Source organism: Tenrec ecaudatus, chromosome 2 (genome assembly GCF_050624435.1).
Source record: "Tenrec ecaudatus isolate mTenEca1 chromosome 2, mTenEca1.hap1, whole genome shotgun sequence".
Lineage (NCBI taxonomy): Eukaryota > Metazoa > Chordata > Mammalia > Afrosoricida > Tenrecidae > Tenrec > Tenrec ecaudatus.
Window position 1 is genome coordinate 104014134 of NC_134531.1, and position 25192 is coordinate 104039325.

Here is a 25192-nt window from a genome sequence, read left to right on the forward strand (position 1 = left end):
TGGGAGGACAAAGGCAGGGCTGTCTACTCCCACCAACAGTGACAGTCGTGGAGATCCACGGCGGGGTCACTGTGAGTCAGTATGGACTCAATGGTAGCAATTTGGATTGGATTTTTGGTTTGAAAGACCTAATAGTTTTCTCATCTCAATGAAGTAGGTTGGCTTGTAATCTTTCTATGAACAGTAAATTAGTAAAAATTAAAAATGCAAATATTGGAAAATATAAAGATATAGCACCCATGTATGTGTATAACTGAAGACGAAACATTATATATTGTATATTAGGGGATTTCAAAACGTCAGGGAGAAATTGAATGAAAAGATAACAGCATTGTTCTATGTGCCCTTTGAAGGTCTAGCGTATACGCATGCACCTGGTGACACCGTAGTTCGTTTTCGAATGCTAACTAAAAGGTAGATGGTTAAATCCACCAGTTATCCCACGAGAGAAAGATGTAGCAGTTTACTTTCGCAGATTCACAGCTCTGAAGTCCTATCAGGCAGTTCTATTGTTTTATAGGATATTGGAATTTGAGTCAACTACATTGGGTTTTAATATATGTGTATGTATACATATAAAACTTAGTGTGTGTGTATATACATATTTGACTTAAACCCATACATTTAAGATTCAAATGAAGATCTGAAGTTTTCTAAATATAGTTTTTCTTAAATTTTAAAGTTTTACCTACTTTAAAACAAGTTTTACCAACTTTAAAACAAGTTTTTACCTACAAAAAACAAGTTTTTACCTACAAAATTTTTTACCTACTTTAAAATAAGCCCCAAATTGAATGTTTTTGTTTTAAAAATATAAAGAAACATAAAACACACAAGAGAAAATGGTTAAATATTTTAATATACTGCTACATTCATTTCCATTAAAATGCATTAAGGCATTTATTAAATTGGCTATTTCTTCTCAGAGTTTGGCAATTTATGAATTGTTATTACAGTAGTTTATTTAGATATTGATTCATAGGAGTGTATCTTCAGAACTAAAATTACAGTGCATTTCACTGATAATTTGTCTTTTCCTAATATTTTCCTAATATTAAGAGAGTCGCCTGGCAAGGTGGTGAAGCGCCCATCTACTAACCTACAGGTGGGCAGCTGAACCCACCTGTGGCCCCACAGAGAAGGACGCTTTCGTAAGGTCTCAGAGCTTTAGCCTCCATCCGGGGACGTTCCGCTCCTCCTACAGGTCCAGGGTCTCTGAGTCGGAATCTACTCATCACCGAAGATTTGGCTTGGTTTTGGTTAATATTATGGAAACCTGGATTTCATTAGTGTAATTTTATAATTTTAAGTATTAAAAGTACATCTGGAGTAAAACTGAACCTCAAGCCATTACAGTCCATTGCTATAAGGTCAATTACACAGTACAGTCATTATACTTTGTGATAGATTCATTATACTTTACAGTAATTACGGCCTCTCATTTTCTATATACTTAAATAGTTCAAATGCTAGTAAGCACAAGTTGTCCTATATATTAATTTGGTTACAGTTTTGATATACATAATCACATTTCATTAGTAACATAATAGTTATCTTAAGTTACATAAATATTAAATACCTAAAATTTTAATGAACAAAATTTGTTGAATTAAATTTATTCTTATCATCTCCACTTTTAGTTTATTCTAAACATGTTTGTAGTAAGTTTCTAGTACTTATTGTAAGAAGAATCCTGAACTGGTTTATACAGTGCAGGCTTTTATAATTAATTAGCTGTGTAACTTTCACCAATTAATGAAGTTAAGTGTTGAGCCTTCCTTCACTCATCTTTAAGACGAGGACCATGAAGTACATGTATTATTACTAAGACCTCCTCCAATTCTAACTCTTAACAGCATAGAATCAAACTAAATAAATTTTTCATTTATAAGTTACTTTCTAAAAATCTATTAAAAATGTTTTGTAAAATTTGAGTTCCTATGTTGCAACATTGAATCATTTTCTCTACAGACTTACCGATTAAGCTCTAAAACACACTTATTTAACAAAAGCATCTTAAAAATTTGTTGAAATAAATTCAAAACCAAGACAGTGTATATGAGTATAAGTAATACTGTTGAAAATTATATAATTTCCACATTCTTCTTACAAAAATGACTTAAAGTCAATGTTTTCATTAAATATGTAAATCTTTCTGGGGTTTATTTATAGCTGACCTTGGTGAAGAATTCCTTTCAAATACATTTCATCTCAGTGATAAAACAGAGACTGTTTTACAAACAAATTTGAATATAACTTACAAGGAAACAGATGAACTAATTTTTGCTTTATGGAAGCAACTTCAATCTAGTAGTAGGTTCTACTTAAAGATCTTCCTATATATAAAAGTCTGATCCACTAGATTTAATTATTAACATAGATTATTTTAAATAACGGTCACATTTCAGTGGCAGCAACAATATACCTCCACCATCACTAGAAAAAGGAATCAGGAGGAAAGGATGAGTGGGAATGTGATGAGAACATCAGCAAAAATCTGTTCAAAGTCTTCTATGGTAATGAGAAGACTTGAAATCAATACAATCTCTAGATTCATTACACCGATTATAGTTCACACATCAACTACAGAACTGCAGTGATTGGACTAATGCTCACAAATAACACCAGGAAACCGACCAAAGTCTATATGTGTTCTTATTCCTATAACACGCTTCTTCAAACCAGGTTTCTTTTTAGATATATGGTTTTTTGAGAAAAAAAGCATGGATCACAACCCAAACACCAATGACTCACTCTCCTCTCGAGGAGGCGGACCCAAGGGGAGCACAATCTCAGGTGCAGTGCAGTCTATAAGAACATGAATTCTGAGATCAAGAAGGAATGAAACGTTTTATAGACCCAACGGAATATTTTGTGTTGTGACCTTCTAAGAACACTTAATATTTCTAACTTAATTTAAGGACCAGGTGGTAATTAGAAATAGAACAGTATTTAAACAGAGCTCCATCCTTTAATTTAGAGATTGGCATTCATTCCTATCCAGTGTTTGATTAACTGATGCGCAATTGCTCGGCTCGGTGGCACGAAGAACGCTTGCTGCTTCCCTTTGGTCAGGACATCCACGACCTGAAATGCATCATAGCCAGACCTGCTCAGACTTCTTCACCATCGCATGTAAACACAGCATCGCATGTAAACACAGTTGCTTAGGCAACTCGAGGAAAATACAAATGGTTTTATAGTGAATAACAGCCACAGAAAGTGATTACATTGTTAACATGAATAGTATTTTTTTACTGGTTCAAGAAGTTAATGATTCAATTTTTAAAATGATCTAGAAAATGAAGTCAAGAGAAAGCAAGATAGATATCCAAATTTAATTTCAAAGCAAAACTCCACTCTGGGGACATATTTTCTTCTATAAATTTAAAATAAAAATCTAATTTTTATTTTGGGCGTTAGATACAAAATAAAGTCAATTTTATTTAGGGAAAGTCAGTAAGGATTTCAGGGTCTACTATGCAAATACAGATAAGTAATTTATTTCTCATTATGTTTTTAGGATGGTATTTAAAAATTTTTCTTAAGTGTATGTGGGTTATACAGTTATAACCTTGTCCTTAAGTACATTTTAAATGAATAAGAATTTTTAAAAGAAATAAGCATTTTTAGTAATTTTTTAGAAGTACTAATTATAATGTGACAAGCTCAAACATAAAATGTCTGGCAATCTTCCTTGTCATCTCTGAAGTAATGTTTACCTATTTTAAATACGTTGAATGGCATTTTCACTGATCTGAAGGAATGGCATTTTGGAATCAGAAAATAGTACAGGATCATAATTACTAAATGAATCTCAGAAAATGAGTGAATAGAGGAGGTACACATATAGTAAAAAGTCACAAAAAACAAATTTATTGTACACAATTATTTCCTCTAGATGACTGGTGACACACATGAAAAATGATGCCTATAAAAACACCTTTTCTTTGTCTGGGAAAATAACAACGATATGGAAATACCTGGATGATGGGAGGATCATGGCCATTCATTCAAATAGCTGAAAATATGCGTCCGCGCTGCATGCCTAAACTGACACCGTCCAAGAGCGATCAATAAAAGCAGGAAATTTAGTTGAACCTTACCTGTTCTCTTGTGAACCAGCGGGCATCCTCTATTTCGTTCTTGTCAACTTTAATTTCTGTAGACACTGCCACAGCTAAGCAACCAATCATCAAGGAGGAGGGCATTGGCCACGGCTGACAAGAGACATACTGAACATGGCCGACTTTCACTCCGCTCTCCTCTTCTACTTCTCTTCTCACAGCATCTTCGATTGTCTCCCCTAATCAAAAAGGGCGAAAGGACAGGTAGTTGATGAACATGCCCGGGACATTTTACACTCTGAGTGGTTCAAATGTTGGGAAATCAATTTGGACGGGTATGAAATTCAAAGAAATGGAAAGCAAAGCCTAAAGCCAGATTAGAATTCAAGAAAACATGTTTGTTTGTTTTTCAAATGTATGATGGCATACTGATGATCACAATGTCCATAGGTCACTTTTCCTTTCTTTCAGGCTCAAATTTTGTCAATTACCTTAAAAAAAAACAATGTTTCAAAGTACTTAGCACCTACTATTAACAAAGTGCTGTATTAAGTACTTATATATCATCTCATTTATGTACTATAACTAAAATGTTATACATTTTCACTGTATAATTATTACAAATGGCTAATATGCATGAAAAATCTAAATTTTTTATTATGTTATAAAGCAGTAAGTAGAAGTAATTCTTTTCAGGTCACTAGAAGTTCAAAAATCACATAAAACAAAATTCAATTTTTTTATTGTAAACAATTATTTTCCTCTAGATGACTGTTGACTTAAACATGAAAAATGACGCTTATAAATGTATTTTAGATTTCTGATTCATTGGTCTTGAAAATTAAAATAGAAGTAGCAGTTTCTGAGTGTATCTGGAAGTTCAGAAGTATTATGTTATTAAAATATAACTTCCTAGTTCTAAAAGAGTGATACATTTCTTACCCTAACATGAAGAACATCTGTTCGGGGGGGAGGGGGCGGGGAGGGGGGGGGAGGAAACATATATAGTGGATAAAGTTCAACCTAGCAAGATATTTACAAGACCATAGGTAATGCAAAATTACCATGTAACACAGATACAGAACTCATACAATCAGAGAGAGAGAAAAACCACTAATAGGAAAATGGGCAAAGGATCTCAAGTTGCAAAATTAAGAGCAAAGTTGCTTGAAGCCTAATACATACCTGAAAAAGATCCTCTATCAACAGCTCTATTCTTATCAAACAAAAATCTTAGTGACATTTCATACTCTTCACACGGGGAAATTAAATAGTCTGAAACTCCTAACTTGGTAAAGACACACACATTGAGCTGCTACCTCCAAGGGAGTAGTTCGAAACCACCAGTGGCTGCAGGGAGAAAGAAGAGGCATTCCACTCCCACAGCGAGTTACCTCCAGGGTGGCTATGCGTCAGAATGGACTCGATGGCGGAGGTCAGCTTGGGACACATACTGCTGGGGGAGTGTAACTGGCCAGAGTACCGCAGAACGCAAGCTGCCAACAGCTAGTACAGGTTAAGATGCGTCCATCCTATCAACTAGCAATTCTACCCTTGTGTACATGTCCCTGACTACTCCCACACAACTAAGCACACACACGTATTAGGAGGACTCTTAAAGGAAATGTCCGCTACCAGAATGGACGCATAAATGGATTGCAGTCTATGAATAAAATGACTACAAAAGAGTTGGAATGGATGACCGAGAGTTACTAGAGGCGGCACAGTGATTCAGAGGAGACAGCAACCAGACTGCTCCGTCCGGGACATCTTGGGCAAGTTATTTAGTCCCTATTAATCCCTGCAATTCTCACTGCTACTAAATGGATCCTAAATACCACAACTTCCTATTAATAATTTAGGTCAGCTTTTCCCCCTTCAATTGATGTCTCAGATTTGTTTGGAAAGTAGACGTCAAATGAAAATTATCAATAAAAGTCTTACCAGGTTCAATAAATCCAGCAAGGCAAGTAAACATGTCTGGGGGAAATCTTTTCTGTCTGCCTAAAAGACATTTGGTTCCATCTGGATGAATAACTTGCATGATCACTACGGGATCTGTTGGGTGAAAACAAAAACCAACCCATATTCAAATTACAGGGAAAATTAATGTAGACTTTTTGCAAACACTCCATTTTATAGAACAACAAGAAGTCATCTCCTGTGGGATTAGGACTTAGTTTGTCACAAGATTGTTTCTTTCTCCCATGTTGCAGGAGAGGACAAAGCATCTGATGGAAACTGCCCGGAATTCTGTCGCTAAACTACTGGAAGGTCATGTCACCCTCCTTTCCCTATTTTCACGGCAACATAGTTGTAGTCATGGAATGCCAGGCATAGTCTTATATTTTTTAATTAAAAAATAAATTGGGTAGGTAATAAATTCCACATGAAGAAAATTCAAATTTTATCATAGTTATTACATTTCCACCTTTTTCTTCATCAATCCTTAAGGAAATGACTTTAAAAGCTAATGAGACCTAATACTTAACTTGCTTTAGCCATCATAATTAAAAATAAACAAGTAAATAAATAAATGAGTCAATCCCTCTAGAAATCCAGTGCATTCTCCTCACTAGATCATAATTGATCATCAGGAATTAAATGTAAAATGCTTTCAGCAGCTAAAACGGATGTTACTCAGCCTTGCACTTTACTCCCTAGAGACCAACTGAGGTGTTTCTAAGTCTATTCTTTTTTCACAGTTTTAACTGGTTGTGTTCTCAGCTTTCCAAACCCAGAGCAGATTCAGAAGTGGCAATTAGAAGAAAGGGAAGTTAGAGCAGATGTGAGCCGCAGTGTGAAGCTAGCTTCAGGCTGTCATGCTTTGGTGATGCCTAAAACAGGCACTGAATTGTGAGGCTTTTTTGCCTTTCCACTAAGTGAGACAGATTAGTGGGCATTTTGAAACAGTATATTCCAAAACATCAGGTTTCTGTTGATTAACTCAGATTTAACATGCGGCTAATTACATATTCCTTTTCCCTAGAAAGCCAAATAAACATGTAATTTTAAGATATTTTAACTATTTATAAGCTTACTGGTTAACTGGTTAAAATATTTATATTACTTAAACATTTTTTTAAAGGTAAACCTAAAAACGTGTCTTTCCAGAGTTCCTGAAAGCTTGTCTTTTGGGAGCATTCCCCGAGATTCTGGAAGGCTGAGACTGCACTGTGAAAGTGGCCTTACCGACTCTTGGATAGGATGTGTTGTGCACACCCTGGAGGCTCGGGCAGTTGTCTTTTAAGCACACTCTTTTATAGCCGCCTTCTTCGATCTTAGTTGCACTTCCACAAGTTGGGCAGAACTTATATCGACTGTGCCAGGCAAGAACAGATCTTGCTTGAGCAACTACTCCTTTAAAAGAGGGGGCAAGAAAAAAATTAATTCTGTAACAACTGTAAGGAAAAAAATATGTAAACTGTGCTTGGGGGCATGCACTGATTTCTGGGTATCTGTGTGATTGATGGTTGTAGTATTCAAATTTTATGAAGTGTACTCCTACTTTAGAGCAAAAGTTTTAATTTTCCAGATGACAAGTGAAAATTATATTTAGCTTTAAAAAATTAACTCATATATTTATCTTGAAAGGTTGGTGTACTGAGATCCATCTTACATAATTTATTAGAACAGGCCTTTACTACTAATAATTTTTATATTTGGGGTATAAATAATTCTAGCTCATTTGGCTCTTCTACAAAATACTACAAAAGTGGTACTTGACTTAAGACTTGGGATTTCTGTATTTCCCTCCGAAAACAATCCTACTAAAAAACTGTAGAAACTCCACTTCACTGTCTTTCTTGGTGACTAAACTACCATTGAATCATGCCATTGTAGAACATAACCTGTTTAGAGCAGGAGACTCCATATAGTATTAAAAATGCTTCACTTAACATATTTATAGTTAATTACACTGATGAAAAAATGCTACCAGAATATTAGTGTAGTGTATGAATCGATGTATGTGAATGTGTGTGTGAGGTTCTTTGTTTACTTAACATAGATCAGATCATAATTCAGCATTTAGTAACATTCAGAATAAAATTGTAACTTTTTCTCTTGGTCTCCAAGGTCTTGTCAGAACTGAGCAGAGCCAACAACAGACAGTGTAAATCAAGACATTGGCCGTCAGGCTAGTGTACAAAGTAATCCGGAATGATTCATACAGTAACTGAAAGAGACCAGCAAGCACGGGGTCAGTTCTGGGGAAACTAGTCTTGGCTGATTAAAGCTGCTCTGATTGTTCAGGAGGGTCTTGCCTGAGGAGGAGCATTCTAAGAAATCCTTCGTGGAGATGCTCCCCTTTCACTACTCAGTGAGCAAATGCATGCCTCCTGAAAACGGACAACTCCAACCCAGTTCCAAAGAGCAGATCGTTATCAAAAGTGTAAGTGCAGTTCGCTTCTTACCAGCTTCCTTTTCCTTGAGTTGTAAAAGTGCTGGCATTGGAGGGTGAAGAAAGTAACAATTTTCATGCCTTTGCTTAAATTCTTCAGCAGCAATAGGGTCAATACCCAGAGCAAACCAGGCGACCAACCCATCTTCCTCTTCTTTTGGGAGTTCCCCAGCGTAATTCAGTAACTCTTTTCTTATTTCAAGTTCTACTCCAAGGAAAATTAAGGTGACCTTCTCGCGCTGGATCAAATAATCCTTGATGTCTGTGTGGTTCAGTTGGCAGAGCCTGACTTCTGGCTGCTGGAAATGTTCTTTATTGCCACCGAGAGTAACTAAAGGATTTAAATCTGAGAAAAGGAGATAAACTGTGGAGGGATGGCTTTCCTTAGCTAGCAGCCAGTCAGAATCATTTCTTTTTTCACTTCGCCGGTCCAGTAGTGTCCTGCTAAAATAATTTTCACATTCTTCCACTTCATTGGTTAAGAACCAAGGCTTCTTTCCACCTTTAGCATTAGCTAATAAGTTAGCTATATGCTTGTAACCCCAGAATTTAGCAATATCCAGTGCAGTCTGCTTTGATTTATTGACAATAGACCTGTCACACCTACCAATAAAAGGAAAAATTGGAGAAGTAATGAGATATTAAGTAAACATTTTCTTTAGTAAATAGTTCAATACAATATTTTGATATGCACTCTATTGTTGTTAGGTGCCACTGAGTCGGTTCCAACCCATAGCGACCCTGTGAACCCTGTGAGCTCCTCTAGTTAATGATACTTTAAAGAAAGACTGGATGTCTAGCTCTGAAGGATCAGTCAATGAAACCTGCAAGGAGCAAAATTCTACTCTCGAACACATGGGGTTACGATGAGTTAAGATCAACCCAACCAGTAACTACAATAACAATTTGTTTCAGGAGTACACATTTTACTATTGTCAAGATGAAAGGAAATCAATTTTCAGGGGAATAAGTTACAAGATAAAAAAGTAAGTCTTATGTGCTATGTTCTTAAAGTTGTCCAAAGGATCCTTGATAGTTGTGGTATGCAGATTTACATTCTCTATTTTGGGGAAAGGAATTCAATTAATCCACAATTTGCTTTGTTATTAAGCGTGAATGTTAATTTCTCAAGAAAATATGTTTTTTTTAGGTAGAAACTATGCTAGGTTTTTATGTAACAAGCTGGTCAATGCATCATTTCCTAGCTCCAAGATACAGGTGTAGTTACTAAAGATGTTTAAAAGGGACTATGTAACAGAAGTTAAACTATTTACCCTTTCTCAAGTAGAAACTGGACAGCATCCGGGTGCCCATTCCTTGCCGCATACATCAAGGCTGTCCAGCCATTTTCAGACGTTTCGTTGAGGAGAGATGGAGAATGACTGAGTGTGAGTGTCAACTTGGCAATGTCGCCTTCAGCTGCCCAACAGTGAAACTGGGAAATTATTTCCTTCTTTGGATTTCTTTTTATTGAAGACATTTCTCCCTTCAAAAATGGAAAATAGAAAAAACATTCATTGGCATTTCAATACTAATGTATAAATAGTACTGTGATACTTGAAGACTACTGAATTCAGAATGAAGACTCCTTAACAACCTGTGATGTGCAGATGTCACAACCTTACTTGCTGAAAGCAAAGGACATGTGAAATATTTATTGATGAATATCAAAAAATTGATGAATGTCCTACAGTCTTTAGTATGGATTACACACATATAACAAAAAGATCCTCTCAACTGGGTCAGTAGGCAACGTCATGATAAAGGGTGAAAGTATTTAAGTTGTCGAGAATTTCCTTTAATTTTGATCCACAACCAACATCTATGGAAGCCCCAATCTGGAACAAATAATATATTTTCATTTGGCAAACTTGTTGCAAAAGCAAAAAACTCGAAGACTAAGGTGTATCTGACCTAAGCCATGATTTTTGCTAAAAAGCAACAATCTCGAAGACTAAGGTATATCTGACCTAAGCCATGACGTTTTGAATCACTATGTGCATGCAAAAGCTGGCCAATGAATAGGAAAGACCAAAGACGAGTGAGAGATTTCACAGACTGCCAAAAGAACCCAAGAATCTGTGTTGGAAGAAGTGCATCCTGAATGTTCTTTACAAGTGAGAATGGTGCAAACTTACTTTTACATACTTGGAATATGTTATTATCGGAACAGACCAGTCCCCGGAGGAAAATATGCTTGGCAGAGAATCCATGAAAAAGACAATGACTCTCAATGAAATGGCCTGACGTAGTGGCTGTAGGAATGAACTGAAACACAGGAATGACTGGGAGGATGGTGCAGGACCCGGGAATGTTTCATTTGTACACAGAGGCCTCCCTGAGGCAGAACCGACTCAATGGCAGCTAACAGCAACAACTGCTCAACAGAAGCAGAGCAATGATTTTCTGAAGCGAAGGTCATTCCATTCTTTGCAGGTTATTACCAGGGAACAACCATCATAGCAGACATTTCAAAACTGTTGCCACATGAGCATTGTGAAAACTTCGGCCACCTAGTCCATTCTGATTCATAATGACCCTATTGGGCAAGGTAGAACTGCCTGTGGGTTTCTAGTCAAACCCTTATGAGAGAAAGCTTCACCTTTCTTCTGGAGAAAGGCTGGTGGCCTTGAACTGCTGATATCATGGTTAGGAGGGCAGCAAACTCATAACCCATTAGGCCACCAGGGCTCCCACGTGTTTCAGCATGTTGACAGTGCTATCAAGTCAGCTCTGAGCCACAGTGACCCGATACGCAGCACAAGGCTACAAAAACGATGCAATAGAGGTTTGGGAAATACAAATGAGGGACCAATGTTCTTGGAGACAGAGTTGTCGGGTAAGATGTTACACAAATGGGGGGGGGGGTATTTGAGGCAGACCAAAGGGGCTTTACGATAGAGCAGAAGAAAATTAAAGACAGCCTAGGCTTTTAGCTGAGGACAAGTAGTATTCTTTGATACTATGCTTTTAGGGATAGGTATCAATCATCAGATTTTCAAGCTTCACATGAAAAGAATTGTGCAAAATTAATTGTGCAATTCATCTAAGATTACCCTTTGTTCCTGATGTGAAATGCGGATCGTTACTATTGTGCATCACTGAGTTGATTCTGATGCCTAGCAGCCCTGTACTCCAGAGTAGAACAGTGCCCGTCTCCAAGGCTGATCTCATTGTGGAAGCGGATCGCCACGTCCTTCTCCCATGGACACCTGGCCGTTCGAACCACTGGGTTGGTAACCACTGTACCACCAGGGCTCCTTCAAGTAGGGAAGGGATATCTTTTTTTTATCTAAGTGGATAATCCATGGGACTCAGCACCATTCTTGTTATGACCTCTGTCTCCCTTCAGTGCATTATCCTAATTTTAAAAAAACAACCCAAAAACCTCACCGCCAACAAGTCAATTCCAACTCATAGCAACCCTATCAAAGAGAGGTGAACCGCCCTTGCGCGTTTCCCAGACTGTAACGTGGTATGCGAGTAGAAAGCAACCTCTCTCTCACCCGGAGCAACTAGTGGGTTTGAACTGGTGGTTAACAGCCCAACATGTAAGCCATCATGCCACGAAGGCTCCTCCGCTAAGTAAGATGATGACAGACATTTGATCTATTACTGGACTCTTTCTATTGTTCCAACAGGAGATCCAAAATCCATCACTTATTCGGAAGCATCGTAATGTAGTATAAGGGAGACAAGGAGTCCTGGTGGCACAGTGGGTAGGCCTGGGTTTCAAAGCCAGCTGCCTCTCTGTGGACCAAGGAGGAGACCGTCTATTCCAGTACAAATGGACAGCCCTGGAAACCATACACTGGGTCACTAAGGGTAACAGTGGGCTTTCTGACGGTGGTCTTGGGTCCCATTGCCTATGCTTAAATCGGAACTTTTTCAGTCATTAATGTTCTGCTTGTTTCAGTAAGAAAAACAAAAGGAAAGCAATTGCCCACGCTTATTAAGAAACCTTTTTTCAATCATGGATTGATTACGGTAGGGTACAGGCTGAACTATTTTTTTATGGAACTAGTTCAAATGACCATTGTCTATAAACTTCTCAAAGTATTTTGTTGCAAAGCAAGACTTTTTTCTTCCCCTATAAAATGAAAACATTCATCTATTAAGAAAATATCTGGAATTATAAAATGATAATTATTTTAAGTAATAAGCTATTCAGGCTCAAAAGAAATGATTCTAACATACTTGTTGACAGTTGTCTGGTTCTGAAAGGCCAATGGATAATCTATTTTGGCAGTTGGAGTAATATGAATAAAGTCTTCTAGGGGGAAAACTGAGATAAAAAAACGATAATGATTCTGTAGCTGCTCACCTTTCCTGTTTTTCTGCTACTAAAAATAGGTCAAAGCTGCTCACAGGAAGGAAGCATTTACATAAAACCTTAATATAGGAAATTTGCTTATAATTTAGACTTAGGCTTTCTATACTGGAAAGCCAGTTCTCATTTTTATAAAATTATTAATAACAAAAACTTTACAGCACTTTATTCTGAAGCACAGTTATCTAATGACACTTCCAAGTTACCTTTCCCGTCAATCTGCTTTTTTCTTCCCATAAAATCCTATTACACAATTTATTTGGTTTACTCTGAACAAGAATTCACCATCCCACATTTCGAGGTCATAGGACATCCTCACTCTATCCCAAGAGATTGCAAAACCGTCGTACAAAAAAAACATGGCGCCACGCACTACTCTGAGGATATAACCACTTACTAGTGCTCTTAGGAGAAAGGACGTGGGAAGTGTAACCTTTAAATAAAAAGCAACTGTTGCTCATTCCAAAGAGACGCTTTGCAGAGTCTGCGATCCGGCCGTTTGGTTAACTTTTTCATTTCGTATTGACAGTCCAGTCTGGGGCTACGGAAGGATCTGAAAGCAGGTGGCGGTGATGCGGGCTGCTCACTGCTGCCCTGCTCACTGCTGCCCTGCTCTAAGGGCACGAGGTCGTTTACAAGGGGCTTACAGAGGGTCACGTTTTAACCAACTCCGCACCCATCAACTGGTGTAAACCGAGGCCCAGGACCTGCCAAAGGGCAAACGGTGTGCGAGGGGGTGGGCGGCGACCTCAAACGTAGCAGTCACCAAGTGGCCGACCACCATGCGTAGAAAGCCACTCCCTGGTCACCTACGTCCACTGAACCAACCACGCTGCCCTCGTGCACGTTCTTTCCAAACGGCCCCAACTCCTGAGATTCCGACTTTTCTTGCCGCCACTAGGCGAGTCCTTCTTGCAACGCGAAGCCCATCAGAGGGGCTCCCCTCTCCGAGTTCAAGGTCCGGGGCCGCGAGGACCTGCGGCGACCCCGAGTCCGTGCGCTGGGCGCCCCGGCCGCGGCCCCGCGCGTGCGCACTCGGCCCCCGGGCACGGCCGCTCAGCGGGCGCCCGAAGGCCCGAGGGACTGCCGTGGGTCCCGCGCGGGGCCATGGACCAGAGCCACCCCCACTACTACTACTGACCCAAAGGCGAGCACCGCGGAAGAACCAGGACGCAACGAAGGACGGGGAAAACCCGCTCTCAATTTCCCAGCGCCGGACGCAGCCTGTGACTTCCGGCCGCGGGCCCTTGTCCTCGCCGGGCTTTGTGGGACTTGTAGTTTGAGGCGTGTAGACTTGCCGCGTCTGTGCCGGGAGAGGCTGGGGGGCGGGGGGGGGGTGAGATGTTCTTGGGGTGGGGAGAGCGACTCCGAAGCAGGGCTCAGGGTCCGAGCCCTAGTTTCCCTTCTGCTTGACTGAGATGCGTGCGCATGGCGAGACACGACTGGCCCTTGGAGCCCGTTTACATTTCCCAGTACTTGGCACCCAAGTTCCAGCTCGCTCCCATGGAGTCCAGGGAGGTGGGCTGTGCAAAGCATTCTGTGATGCCAAACAAAGCTAGGAGTTTGGGCTCTCCAGATGTGGAAAATGACTCCCAGGAGTTGCTAGGAAGCGTAATTAGAAACATGCCTCTACGCTCTTAGGACAGTGCAAAGCGCAGAGCTGACACGCCAAAGCACAATCATCATTGTTGTTTTATCATTTCGTTTCTGGCTATCTCATGACTCAACACCAACAGACTCTATGTGACCCCTGTAATGGCCAGCTGCCTATTTGGCAGTCAGCAGAAGCTACAGAAGCACCTTCTCCTAGTGAATTATAAACCTTTCAACGTTGTTGGCTTTGCTTTATGTTTTTTTCCCTGGGACTTCAATTTTTAATTATATCCTTGACTCACTAAAAATCCACACTCACGACTGTCTACTTGAGTCTAACTCCTGTTGTCAGGTTCCCTCCAGTCAGTTCTGAACAATAGTGACCCCAAACACCGCTCTTCCTTCGCCATCCTCACAAGTGGTCTCAGGTTGGAGCCCGTTGTTGCAGGATCAGGGCCTTCCTCTTTTTCGTTGCCCCTTTACTTTACCCTTTAATTGAGTCTCCTCTAGAGACTGGGCTCTCCTGACAATATGTCCAAAGTATGTGAGACAGAGTCTCACAGTATTTGCCTCTAAAAATTATTCTGGCTGAACTTCCAAGACAGATCTGTTTGTTCTTTTGGCAATCCATGGTATTTTCAATATTCTTTGTCAGCACCAGAGAATGCATGCATTTTCCTTTGGTCTTACTTATTCATTGCCCAACTTTCATATGCATATGGTGAGATTGAAAATACTATGGCTTAGGTCAGGTTCACCTTGGTCCTCAAAGTGTTGCTTTTCAACACTTTGTTTCATGCAGGAGATTTACCTAATGGAATGTATTACTTGGTCTCGTGACTGCTGCGTCCATGAGCATCCATGGGTTGAATTGTAGTAAAGAATAATGGTTGCGATTCTTGACCTTCACCAGAAAATGCTTCACGTCAAGCAAGGTTGTACCATCTGTATGTTGAAGTTTGTTAATAAGCCTCATCCAATCCAGATGCTGAATTCTTTTTCATCTAATCCTGCTTCTCTGATTATTTTTTGAGCACACAGATTAAAATACTATAGTTAGAAGATGCAACCCTGACGCACACCTTTCCTAGTTTTAAACTATACATTATTCCCTTGTTCTGTGTACACAACTGCCTCTTCATCCATATACAGGCTCCACATGAGCACAATGAATTGTTTTGGAATTCCCATTCTATTTCACCTGTGCATACTTTTTTTTAATGATCCACACAGGCAATTGCCTTCATATAGTCAATGAATCACAAGCAAACACTTTTTTTTTAGTGTCCTCTGTTTTCAGTCAAGATCCATTGGTCATCAGAAATGATAGCTCTTTCTGGGTCCACCCTGAACCTCTGGTGGCTTATGGTCAATGTACTGCAGCAACACTTGTTGCTTCAGCAACATTTCACTCACATGTGATTTCAATGGTACTGTTCTATAATTTGCACTTCCTTCCTTTGGAGTGGGTACAAATATGTATCTCTTTTTTTAATAAATCATTTTATTGGGGCTCATACAACTCTTATCACAATCCATACATACATCAATTGAGTAAAGCACCCTTATACATTTGTTGACCTCGTCATTCTCAAAATTCACCTTCCACTTGGGTTCCTGGAATCAGCTCATTTTCCTTCTTCCAAATTTCCTGGTATAGACAAATCCACTGCCATCGAAGAGATTACAACTTACAATGATCCTATATAAGGTTTCCAATGCTGTAAATCTTTACTGAGAAAGATAGCCTCATCTCCTCCAGAGCAACTGGTGGATTTGAATCAAGGTCTTAAACTCAGCATTCCAAAGCAAAACCCACTACCCAACCTGGGATACTTAATGATCAGAAAAGAGGTCACATATGTACTGTTTAGGTTAATTCACTTATAATACCTAATTGGTGGTCCAACATTAAAAGAAGCAAATCAAGATGATGAACTCTCATATATTGATCATCAAGCATTGACCCTTGTAAATATTTTATCAATATCCATCAAACAATATTGCATTGGACAAAGCTGCTGCATAAGACCTCTTTAAGGTGTTGAAGAGCAAGGATGTCACTTTGTGAGCTAAAGTTCACCTGACCCAATCCATGGTAATTTCTTTCTTTTTTTTTTTTTTTTGGTAATTTCTTTCAATAGCCTCATATGCACATGCAAATTGGACAATGAATATGGAAGAACAAAGAAATTGATGCATTTGACTTCTGGTATTGGTAAAAAATATTGAAAGTACCATGACTGCCAGAAGAACAAACACATTTGTTTTGGGAATAGTACAGGTAGAATGTTCCTTAGAAGTAAGGTTGATGAAACTTTATCTCATGTATTTTGGACATGTTATCAGAGGAGACCAGCTTTCCTAGGAGTCTGCTTTAAAAGGAGCAGTCCAGACCCACCCCCCTCCCCCAAGGAGCCTTTCTTCCAATTGCCTCAAAGCTGTGAACTGATCGAGGGGGCTACACTGTACCACTACTATTTAGCTGTTCAAAGTTGATTATGTTAGGTCCCACCATAGAGTTTATTATGTTGTGTTCAAATACGTCATGGGGATTACTGCTCAAGTATTGAGAACTCTGGCCCAGCCAACTTTACATAAACACTGTCACAGATATTAATAATATAAAACACTTTATGTTAACACTCTTCTTTCTAATTCATAAGCAGTTCAGTCACATTTCCTTAAGCCCACCTATGTAAGCAGTTTCTCTGACCTACACAAGTCATCGTATCCACTGACATGGGGCACTCTGGCACTTTTATATCTCAGTGATTTTGCTCATATTTCTTTTCCTAAGTTAAGTGCTTTTCTTTATTTAAATCATACTCATTTCAGTTTAACTCTTTTTTTCGTAGGGCCTTCTAGCATATTCATGCCTACAGGATTATCAGCAGCCCACCCTATTCCTTTGTTTTTATCACCTCTGTGCATGCCAGCCATCCTTTTAAATGTTGGTACTGCCCTTGTCACTGTTTACCAGAATCTACTTTGCCCTCCTGCTGAGCAGGCTAGCTGTGCTAGATAATTAATGCCCCTTGAAAGAAGCTCTCATATAATGAGTGGCTTGAATTGGTATGCAAATACTTGAATCTTTTGGTATGTAGACCCCACAGTTCCAGTGGGATTGTTGTCATTAGTTGTGATAGAGTAGCAGTTCTCAATGTGTGGGTGGCGATCCCTTTGCGGGTTGAAAGACCCTTTCACAGGGGTCCCATGATTCATAACAGTAGCAAAATTATAGTTATTAAGTAGCAATGAAAATAATTTCATGGTTGGGGGTCCCCACAACATGAAGAACTACATGGCAGGGTCATGGCATTAGGAAGCTTGAGAACCACTGCCATAGAGTCAGCTAGCCCCCAACTAATGGGGACTCCATGCACAATGGATCAAAATGGTGCACCTCCCCCTTGAACAGTTGCAGATCAGACTGTTATGATTCATAATGTTTTCATTGGGCTATATTTGGACATGGAAGATCAGGTGCCTCTTCCAACCCTCTTTTTCTGGAAGCTCGGCTGGAACCTGTTCAGCACCATCGCAATAAGCAAGCCACCACTAACAAACGACATGCATTGACTGCCCAACAAACTGTGGTCTCACACCTGAGAACAGAGGATTTTAATACTGATCCATCAGTGGGATTTCTTTATTTTCACTACAAACGTGCTGGATAAACAGCCTTTGCTAGCCACATTCCTTTCCGTCTCTTACTCTTTCATTCTGTCTATCATTATTCCCCCTATTTGGCCAATTCTGTTTGGGATCTTATTTCACAACCTGCTTCTTGCATACAGACTCTAATACAAGGCTCTATTCACTCTGTTCCATTGATGATCTCGATCCTATCCTAGTTTACCTTCTCTGCCTTGCTTAGGTGAATCGTTCTTGTGATTGTTGTTGTTAGTTGCCATTGTGCTGACTCAATGGTACATAGCCACCCAGTGTGCACAAAACACGCCTCCTGCCACCTGAGACCGCCAAGGCCTTCTGAACGCAGATATCCAAGACGGTCTTCTGAGATGCCTCTTGGATAGGTTTGAACCAGCAACCTTTCAGCAAGTAGTCAAGCTCTTTGATGCTTGTACTCACTAGAGACTCCTGGAAGAACTGTTGTTGTTAGGTGCCATTATGTCAGTTGTGGTTCATAGTGACCACACATGACTGAAGAGAACAGATCCATGGGGTTTCCGAGGAGGTAATTATTAGGGAAACAGAGCACGGGGATCAGATGAGTTAAACTGGCAAGGACTTAATCATTTGCACTTTTCTTGAGGTAGGTAGTTTATTGTGCCACCCTGGCCAGTAAACCCATGAGGGGTTAATTGAAGGGCGGAGTAATAAATGGCTCAGTGAGCCTCACCTTTCTAGTTCTCAGGTCTCTTGCTTTCTGATGGTCAGACCAGGGTGCAGATGCCTTACCCAGTTCTCTGCTTTAGCTGGCAAGGCTCACTTCCTGCAAGATATCCCCAAGGACAAGCCACATGGACCTATCCTGATGTAGCCCTGGGTGCTAGAGCAGCCGTGTGGAGATCCCTGCCAGTGCTGGGGTGCTTACACATTCACTGACTCGGCTTTCCTCCTGCAGTTGGAATCATAGTATCTGTTTTGTGAGATGGAGGAGGACTTTGTGGATTGGTGTTGAACATATGGGTTAATGTTGGACTTGTCGGCTTGGGCAGCACTGGCTTGGGATGTTTTCTTGATGTTCACTTACCCTTTATATAAAACTCACTCTTATACATGAGTTTCTGTAGATTTGTTTCTTTAAAGTACCCAGACTAATACATTTGTCCATCTACGTTTCTATTGCCACCCATTCTGAAACACATTATATGTTGTTTCCTTTATGGGAATCCTCACTCATAAACCCTATTTGGGGTTGACATGAGTCATAACCAACTAGATGACACTAGGTTTATATCACAATGGTTATAATTACAAATCACATGGAATCTGGATTGTCTGTGAGATGACTAATTTAGGACCACTGTTTAATTTTTCTGCCCATAGTATGTTTATTTGAAAATATCTATCAAAAGTTGGGGACCTACAGACCTAGATAGTTCAGACCATACTTTTCATCTGAGAGTCCAGGGTTTAGGTCCCTGATCTATGTTTCCTCTTTTCCCGCTAAAATGGGAACCCAGGTTGCATACTGGGTGAGTTATGCATTGGGCTGCTAACTCAAGTTCAGCAGTTCAAAACTACTTGCTGCTCCTGAGGGAAAAATTGAGGCTTTCTATTCCCATAAAGATTTATAATCTTGGAAACACACAGGGGCAGTTCTAGTCCATCCTATAGCATCAGAATTGAATCAATGGTAATGAGTTTCAGAGCCCTGGTAACACATTGGGTTACACTTTGGGCTACTAAACGCAAAGTCAGTGGTTTGAAACCATCAGCCTCTCCACTAGGCACAGACTTCCTACATCTGTAGATATCTACCTTAGTGTTTTCCAAAATGGGCAATACTACCCGCTGATGGTCCGGAGGACTACAAAAGCATTTACCTTCACTTTATCCTGAATTACGGGCTATAATCACCCAGAAGGCTCTGATTAATTTTTTTATTAGAGGAGACGTAGATCAAATGATTTGGGGAACATAAGATTTGCAGTCTCATAAACCACAAAGGAAGTTCTTTTCCATCGGATCGATGGGTCAGAATCGAGTCCATGGGAGTGTGAGCATCTTTGTACAAAGGGGTTGTCACTCCTTATTGCTAACCCCCTTAGATCACATGGGCCTCTTATTTAATTTTAGTTGCTCTGTGAAGACACTCTTAGACTAGTCACTTCTTTTGTTCTTCTTCAGAGTACATATGCTATATACTGTGCATAGTGATTTCTTTTATTTTTAAAACTTTTTATTAGGGGCTCATACAACTCTTATCACAATCCATCCATACATCAATTGTGCAAAGCACATCTGCACATTCATTGCCCTCATCATTTTCAAAGCATTTGCTCTCCACTTAAGACCTTTGCATCAGGTCCTCTTTTTTTCCCCCAACCTCTCTGCTGCCCCCTTCCTCATGAGCCCTTGATAATTTATAAATTATTATTTTGTCATATCTTGCCCTATCTGATGTCTCCCTTCACCCCCTTTTCTGTTGTCCATCCCCCAGGGAAGAGGTCACATGTAGATCCTTGTAATCGGTTCCCTCTTTCCAACCCCCTCTCCATCTACCCTCTCAGTATCACCACTCACACCCCTTGTCCTGATAGTATCATCTGCCCTGGATTCCCTGTGCCTCCAGCTCCTATCTGCACCTGTGAACATCCTCTGCTCTATCCAGACTTGCAAGGTAGAATTCGGATCATGATAGTTGGGGTTGTGGAGGGGGGGAGAGAGGTAGCATTTAGGAACTAGAGGAAAGTTGTATTCTTCATTGGTGCTACATCGCACCCTGACTAACTCATCTCCTCCCCACTGGAGGGGATCTCCAGTGGCCGACAAATGGGCTTTGAGTCTCCACTCCGCACTTCCCCCTTCATTCACTATGGTGAGATTTTTTTCTGTCTGATGCCTTATACCTGATCCTTTTGACACCTCGTGATCGCACAGGCTGGTGTGCTTCTTCCATGTGGACTTTGTTGCTTCTGAGCTAAATGGCCGCTTGTTTACCTTCAAGCCTTTAAGACCCCAGACACTATCTCTTTTGATAGTCGGGCACCATCAGCTTTCTTCGCTACATTTGCATATGCACCAATTTGTCCTCAGCAATGGTATCATGGAAGTGTGCCCCCCAATGATATGATTTTTTGTTCTTTGATGCCTGATAACTGATCCCTTTGGGACCACGTGATCACACAGGCTGGTATGTTCTTCCTTGTGGGCTGTGTTGCTTCTGAGCTAGATGGCCGCTTGTTTATCTTCAAGCCTTTAAGACCCCAGACACTATATCTTTTGATAGCTGGGAAACATCAGCTTTCTTCACCATATTTGCTTATTCATCTGCTTTGTCTTCAGTGGTTGAGTGGGGAAGGTGAGCATCACAGAATGCCAATTTAATAGAAGAAAGTATTCTTGCATTGAGGGACTACTTGAGTATAGGCCTAACGTCCGTCCACCACCTTAATACTAAACCTATAAATATAGGCACCTAGATCTATTTCCTCATCCATATATATATATATATATTTTCATATGTACATGTCTTTGTCTAGACCTCTATAAATGCCCTTTGCCTCCCAGCTCTTTCCTCTGTTTCCCTCGACTTTCCTCCTGTCCCACTATCATGCTCCTTCCCCACCTGGGTTTCAGCAATTCCTCTTGCTTACATTACCCTTGATCATGCAACCAGGCCTCCCACACCCACCTCACCACCAATTTGGATCACTTGTGTACTCTTGTCCCTCAGTTTGTTAACACCACTTCCTTATCCCCCCACCCACCCCCACCCCATGTCCCCTGGGAACTGTCGGTTCCGTTGTTTTTCCTCCAGCTTGTTCATCCAGCCTATCTTATTTTGACAGACCTGTGGAGATAATAACATGCACAAAAACAAGACAGAGCAAAACCAAGCAACAATATACAACAAAACAACAACAACAACAAACCACTGACAAAGAACAAAACAAAACACAACAAGAAAGAAAAGCTTGCGGTTAGTTCAAGGATCATTTGTTGGTCTTTAGGATGGTTTTGCAGTCCAGTCTGCTGGGGCACCACGCCCTGGCCTCAAAATCCACCTTCAGCATTCCCTGGGGACCTTGCTGCTCCATTCCTTTGCTGTTCCACTGCACTCCCCCAGTACTTTGCCTCCGTGTGGTGGGATCAGGTAGGGCACCCGACCTGATCCTATCACACCGAGGCATAGTTATTTCTTAAGAGAGAAAAATACCAACCATATCTGAAAATTTAGTGAATATCAATTCAGTAATTTCTCTAAGAAAGATACGAACTTGATTTTATTGACAATATTAGATAAAAACTTATGTATATAATTTAATAGATAATATTATTCTATCATTATATAATTATTATATATTATATCTTCTTGTTCCTCTCACACATTGCTTTGTAATTTTTGTATTAATATATAATTTTGAGTTTCATATTTTTGCCTTTTTTAGTAATAGGTTTTTTTGAATGCAGAGTCTAGAGTTTGTGCTTTTAAACTATTCTAAAATAATAACAGTTTCTCACACAAAAACCATTTGATAAAGCTCATGCTTGACAATGGTGAAACATATTTTAACTAACTTTACAATTTGGAGAATTTTCTTGAACAGCACACGATGTCCTTGGTATAAGATAGTTTTACTTGTAAATATAGATTAGGCCATCTCTCTCTCTATATATATATACATATAATATATATTATACATTCTTTAATAACCTAGGTTTGCTGTGTATTTCTCCATTAAAATATAACTTAAACAAGAAAGCTCTTGTTTGTCTTATTTTTTGGCCTTTACCCAGCAACTGAGATTTTGCTGGTGTGCATGAGGAATTAAGTAATTATTTGCTGAATGTTGAACAAATATGATTGTTTTCATATTCATTAAAAAATTCAAATACATCTTTTATGTGGTTACTACATTTGGCCATTTGAACTTTTCAAATTACATTGAATAGGAATGTACCTCTTTCTGTGGCTTTGTTTATTTGTGAATATATGGAATTTAGGCAGAAGAATAAAATCTGCTCACTGTACTCAAGGAACTTATTGTCCAACAAAGTAAAATAGATCATTACTTATTATCTGAATTAGAATAAAGTCCCACCACCCTTCTCTCGCTTTTTTCACACTGTCCCAGAAACCTCCGGGCAGTTCTCCTCTGTGTTACAGGGTCTGTGCATCAGTTTGTGTGTTGCTATGTGGATAGAATCTATTATCCTGGCACAGATACCTCCAGGGCTGCATGTAGTAGACCAGTTATAGAGAAGGGAGCTTCCAGGCTAAGATAAACTAGGAGGAAAGAGGTGACAATCTACTTATGCAGATCAGCAATGAAATTCCTGTGGATTACAAATGAGCTTTCTCTAATTTCTATCAATTGTATCTTGATGGTAAAAATCTGAGTGTGGTAGTCTGGGTAGACTAGGGGAGACTCATGTGTATAAAAAAGAGCTTTATATACAAGAGCAGTTGAATATTGAGAAAACATCCTATCCCATTCCAGATCAAGTCCATAAGTCCAATATTAGCCCATATGTCTGATACCAATCTATAAAATCCTCTTCATACTCACACAACACATGCAATAACACTGAATGCAGGAAGAGCACAGGCCAGTGGGTGGAAAGTCTTGTGGATCCAGTGGCAGTGAAAGCATCTCAGTGCTGGTAGGGGGCTCCACGTGGCTCCTTCAGCTCCAGGGTTCTAGCGTAGCTCCATGTGTCTTCTCACCAGGAATGTCTCCAGAGAGTGAGTGTGTGTCCCGTCCCTAATGAGCTATTTATGTTCTTAGCAGCTCCAAATGAGGTCATCAAGTTGTGACCTGATTGACAGGCTCTGTCAGTCTGGGTAAACTAGGGAAACAAATGCACAGAAATTCATATCTATATATCTATCTATTTCTATCTCTATCTCTATGTCTTTATCTATCTATAGTCTGGGTAAACTAGGGAAAGAAATCTACAGATACTCATATATATATATGAAATCCACAGAAACTCATATATATATATATATTTTATATAAAGGATAAGTGTACATTAAGAAAGCATCCTAACCCAGTGCTGATCAGGCCCGTAAGTCCTTTAGCCCATATGTCCAACACCAATCTACAAAGTCCTCCTCAATCTCACAAAAACACACACAATGATGCTGACTGCAGGAGGAAAGCTGAGTCAGTGAGCGTGTAAGCATCTCAGCAGTGGCAGGGGTCTCCGTGCGGCTGTTCCAGCACCCAGGACTGTATCAGAGGAGACCCATGTGGCTTCTCCTCAGGGAGAAGGAAGTGAGTCTTGCAAGCTGAAGCAGGGACCTGGTTAAGGCAGTTGTACTCTGGTCAAAGAGCAAGAGACCGGAGAACTAGAAAGCTGAGGCTCACCAAGCTATTTATCTCTCCGCCCTTCAATTCATCCCTCATGTGTTTACTGGCCAGGTTGGCACAATAAACCTTAACTATTTTACAGGCTAAACTCCACCCCTGCACACGTTGACACCAGATTATGTAACTCCCACATTGAATCATATTTTATCATGTTTATTATGCATTGGATCACCATGAGTTGGTGTGACTTAACTGCAACTAACAGTAACTATATGATGCAGTAGAAATAATGTGGACAGCTCATGGTGTGGTTAGCTGTCACCACATCGGTTCTCACTCACAGTCCCCTGTATACAAACCCGGCTAGGTCCTGCACCATCTTCATAATTGTCCTTAAGCCTGAGCTCACTGTTGCATCCACTGTGTCAGTCCATTTTCCAAGGGTCTTCTTTTTTGTTAGCTGCCCCTCTACCAAGCAGCTCAACCACAACAGCTCATAGGGAACACCTACTCTAGATTTGGGGAGTAGAGTATGGAAATAAATAGCAGAAACTTAAAAGTGCTTATGCATATTTGATTTCATCTCTCCTTCCAGAGCCTCTTGGAAACTGATAGGTTCCAACACCTGGCAGCTAGGCATGACTATGCAACTAAGTCTACCTAATGAACTATGAACAGGAGCGCTAGAATTCTGGGCCAGAGCTTTTAAAAGATGGCCCATTTTCTCCACATCTTTATTCCTTTGTTGCAGCAGTCTGGAGGCCCATGTTAAGACAGCAGAGTCACAGACAGATAGCGCTGTCAGTTACCATTGCAGGGGTAGCTATAAAGAAATGTCAAGCCTGCA

At 40.0% G+C, this 25192-nt stretch overlaps 1 protein-coding gene across 2 annotated transcripts; it reads right to left on the minus strand.

Annotated features, from left to right (window-relative positions):
* Positions 1–853: 853 nt before the first annotated feature.
* NUDT12 (nudix hydrolase 12) lies at positions 854–14084 on the minus strand. 2 transcript variants are annotated; one of them, XM_075541360.1, is made up of 7 exons: positions 13941–14084; positions 9744–9955; positions 8483–9072; positions 7260–7427; positions 6012–6125; positions 4107–4306; positions 854–3087 (listed from the first exon to the last, which is right to left on the minus strand). In XM_075541360.1, the coding sequence occupies exons 2-7, from the start codon at positions 9947–9949 to the stop codon at positions 2977–2979; spliced, it is 1389 nt and encodes a 462-aa protein (XP_075397475.1). In that variant the 5' UTR covers positions 9950–9955; positions 13941–14084; the 3' UTR covers positions 854–2976. The 2 variants fall into 2 exon arrangements, with proteins under 2 accessions (XP_075397475.1, XP_075397476.1); XM_075541361.1 differs by lacking the exon at positions 13941–14084 and adding an exon at positions 13197–13812.
* Between the last annotated feature and the right edge of the window lie 11108 nt (positions 14085–25192).

What these genes read in the sequence shown, in the direction of transcription:
- NUDT12 (XM_075541360.1), bottom strand. Translation starts at nt 9,949, where the DNA reads ATGTCTTCAATAAAAAGAAATCCAAAGAAGGAAATAATTTCCCAGTTT. An exon ending in CAGTTTCTACTTGAGAAAGG is followed by an intron (nt 9,073 to 9,743) that starts GTAAATAGTTTA and finishes TTTTATTGGTAG; the next exon opens with GTGTGACAGGTCTATTGTCA. An exon ending in ACTCAAGGAAAAGGAAGCTG is followed by an intron (nt 7,428 to 8,482) that starts GTAAGAAGCGAA and finishes CCTCTTTTAAAG; the next exon opens with GAGTAGTTGCTCAAGCAAGA.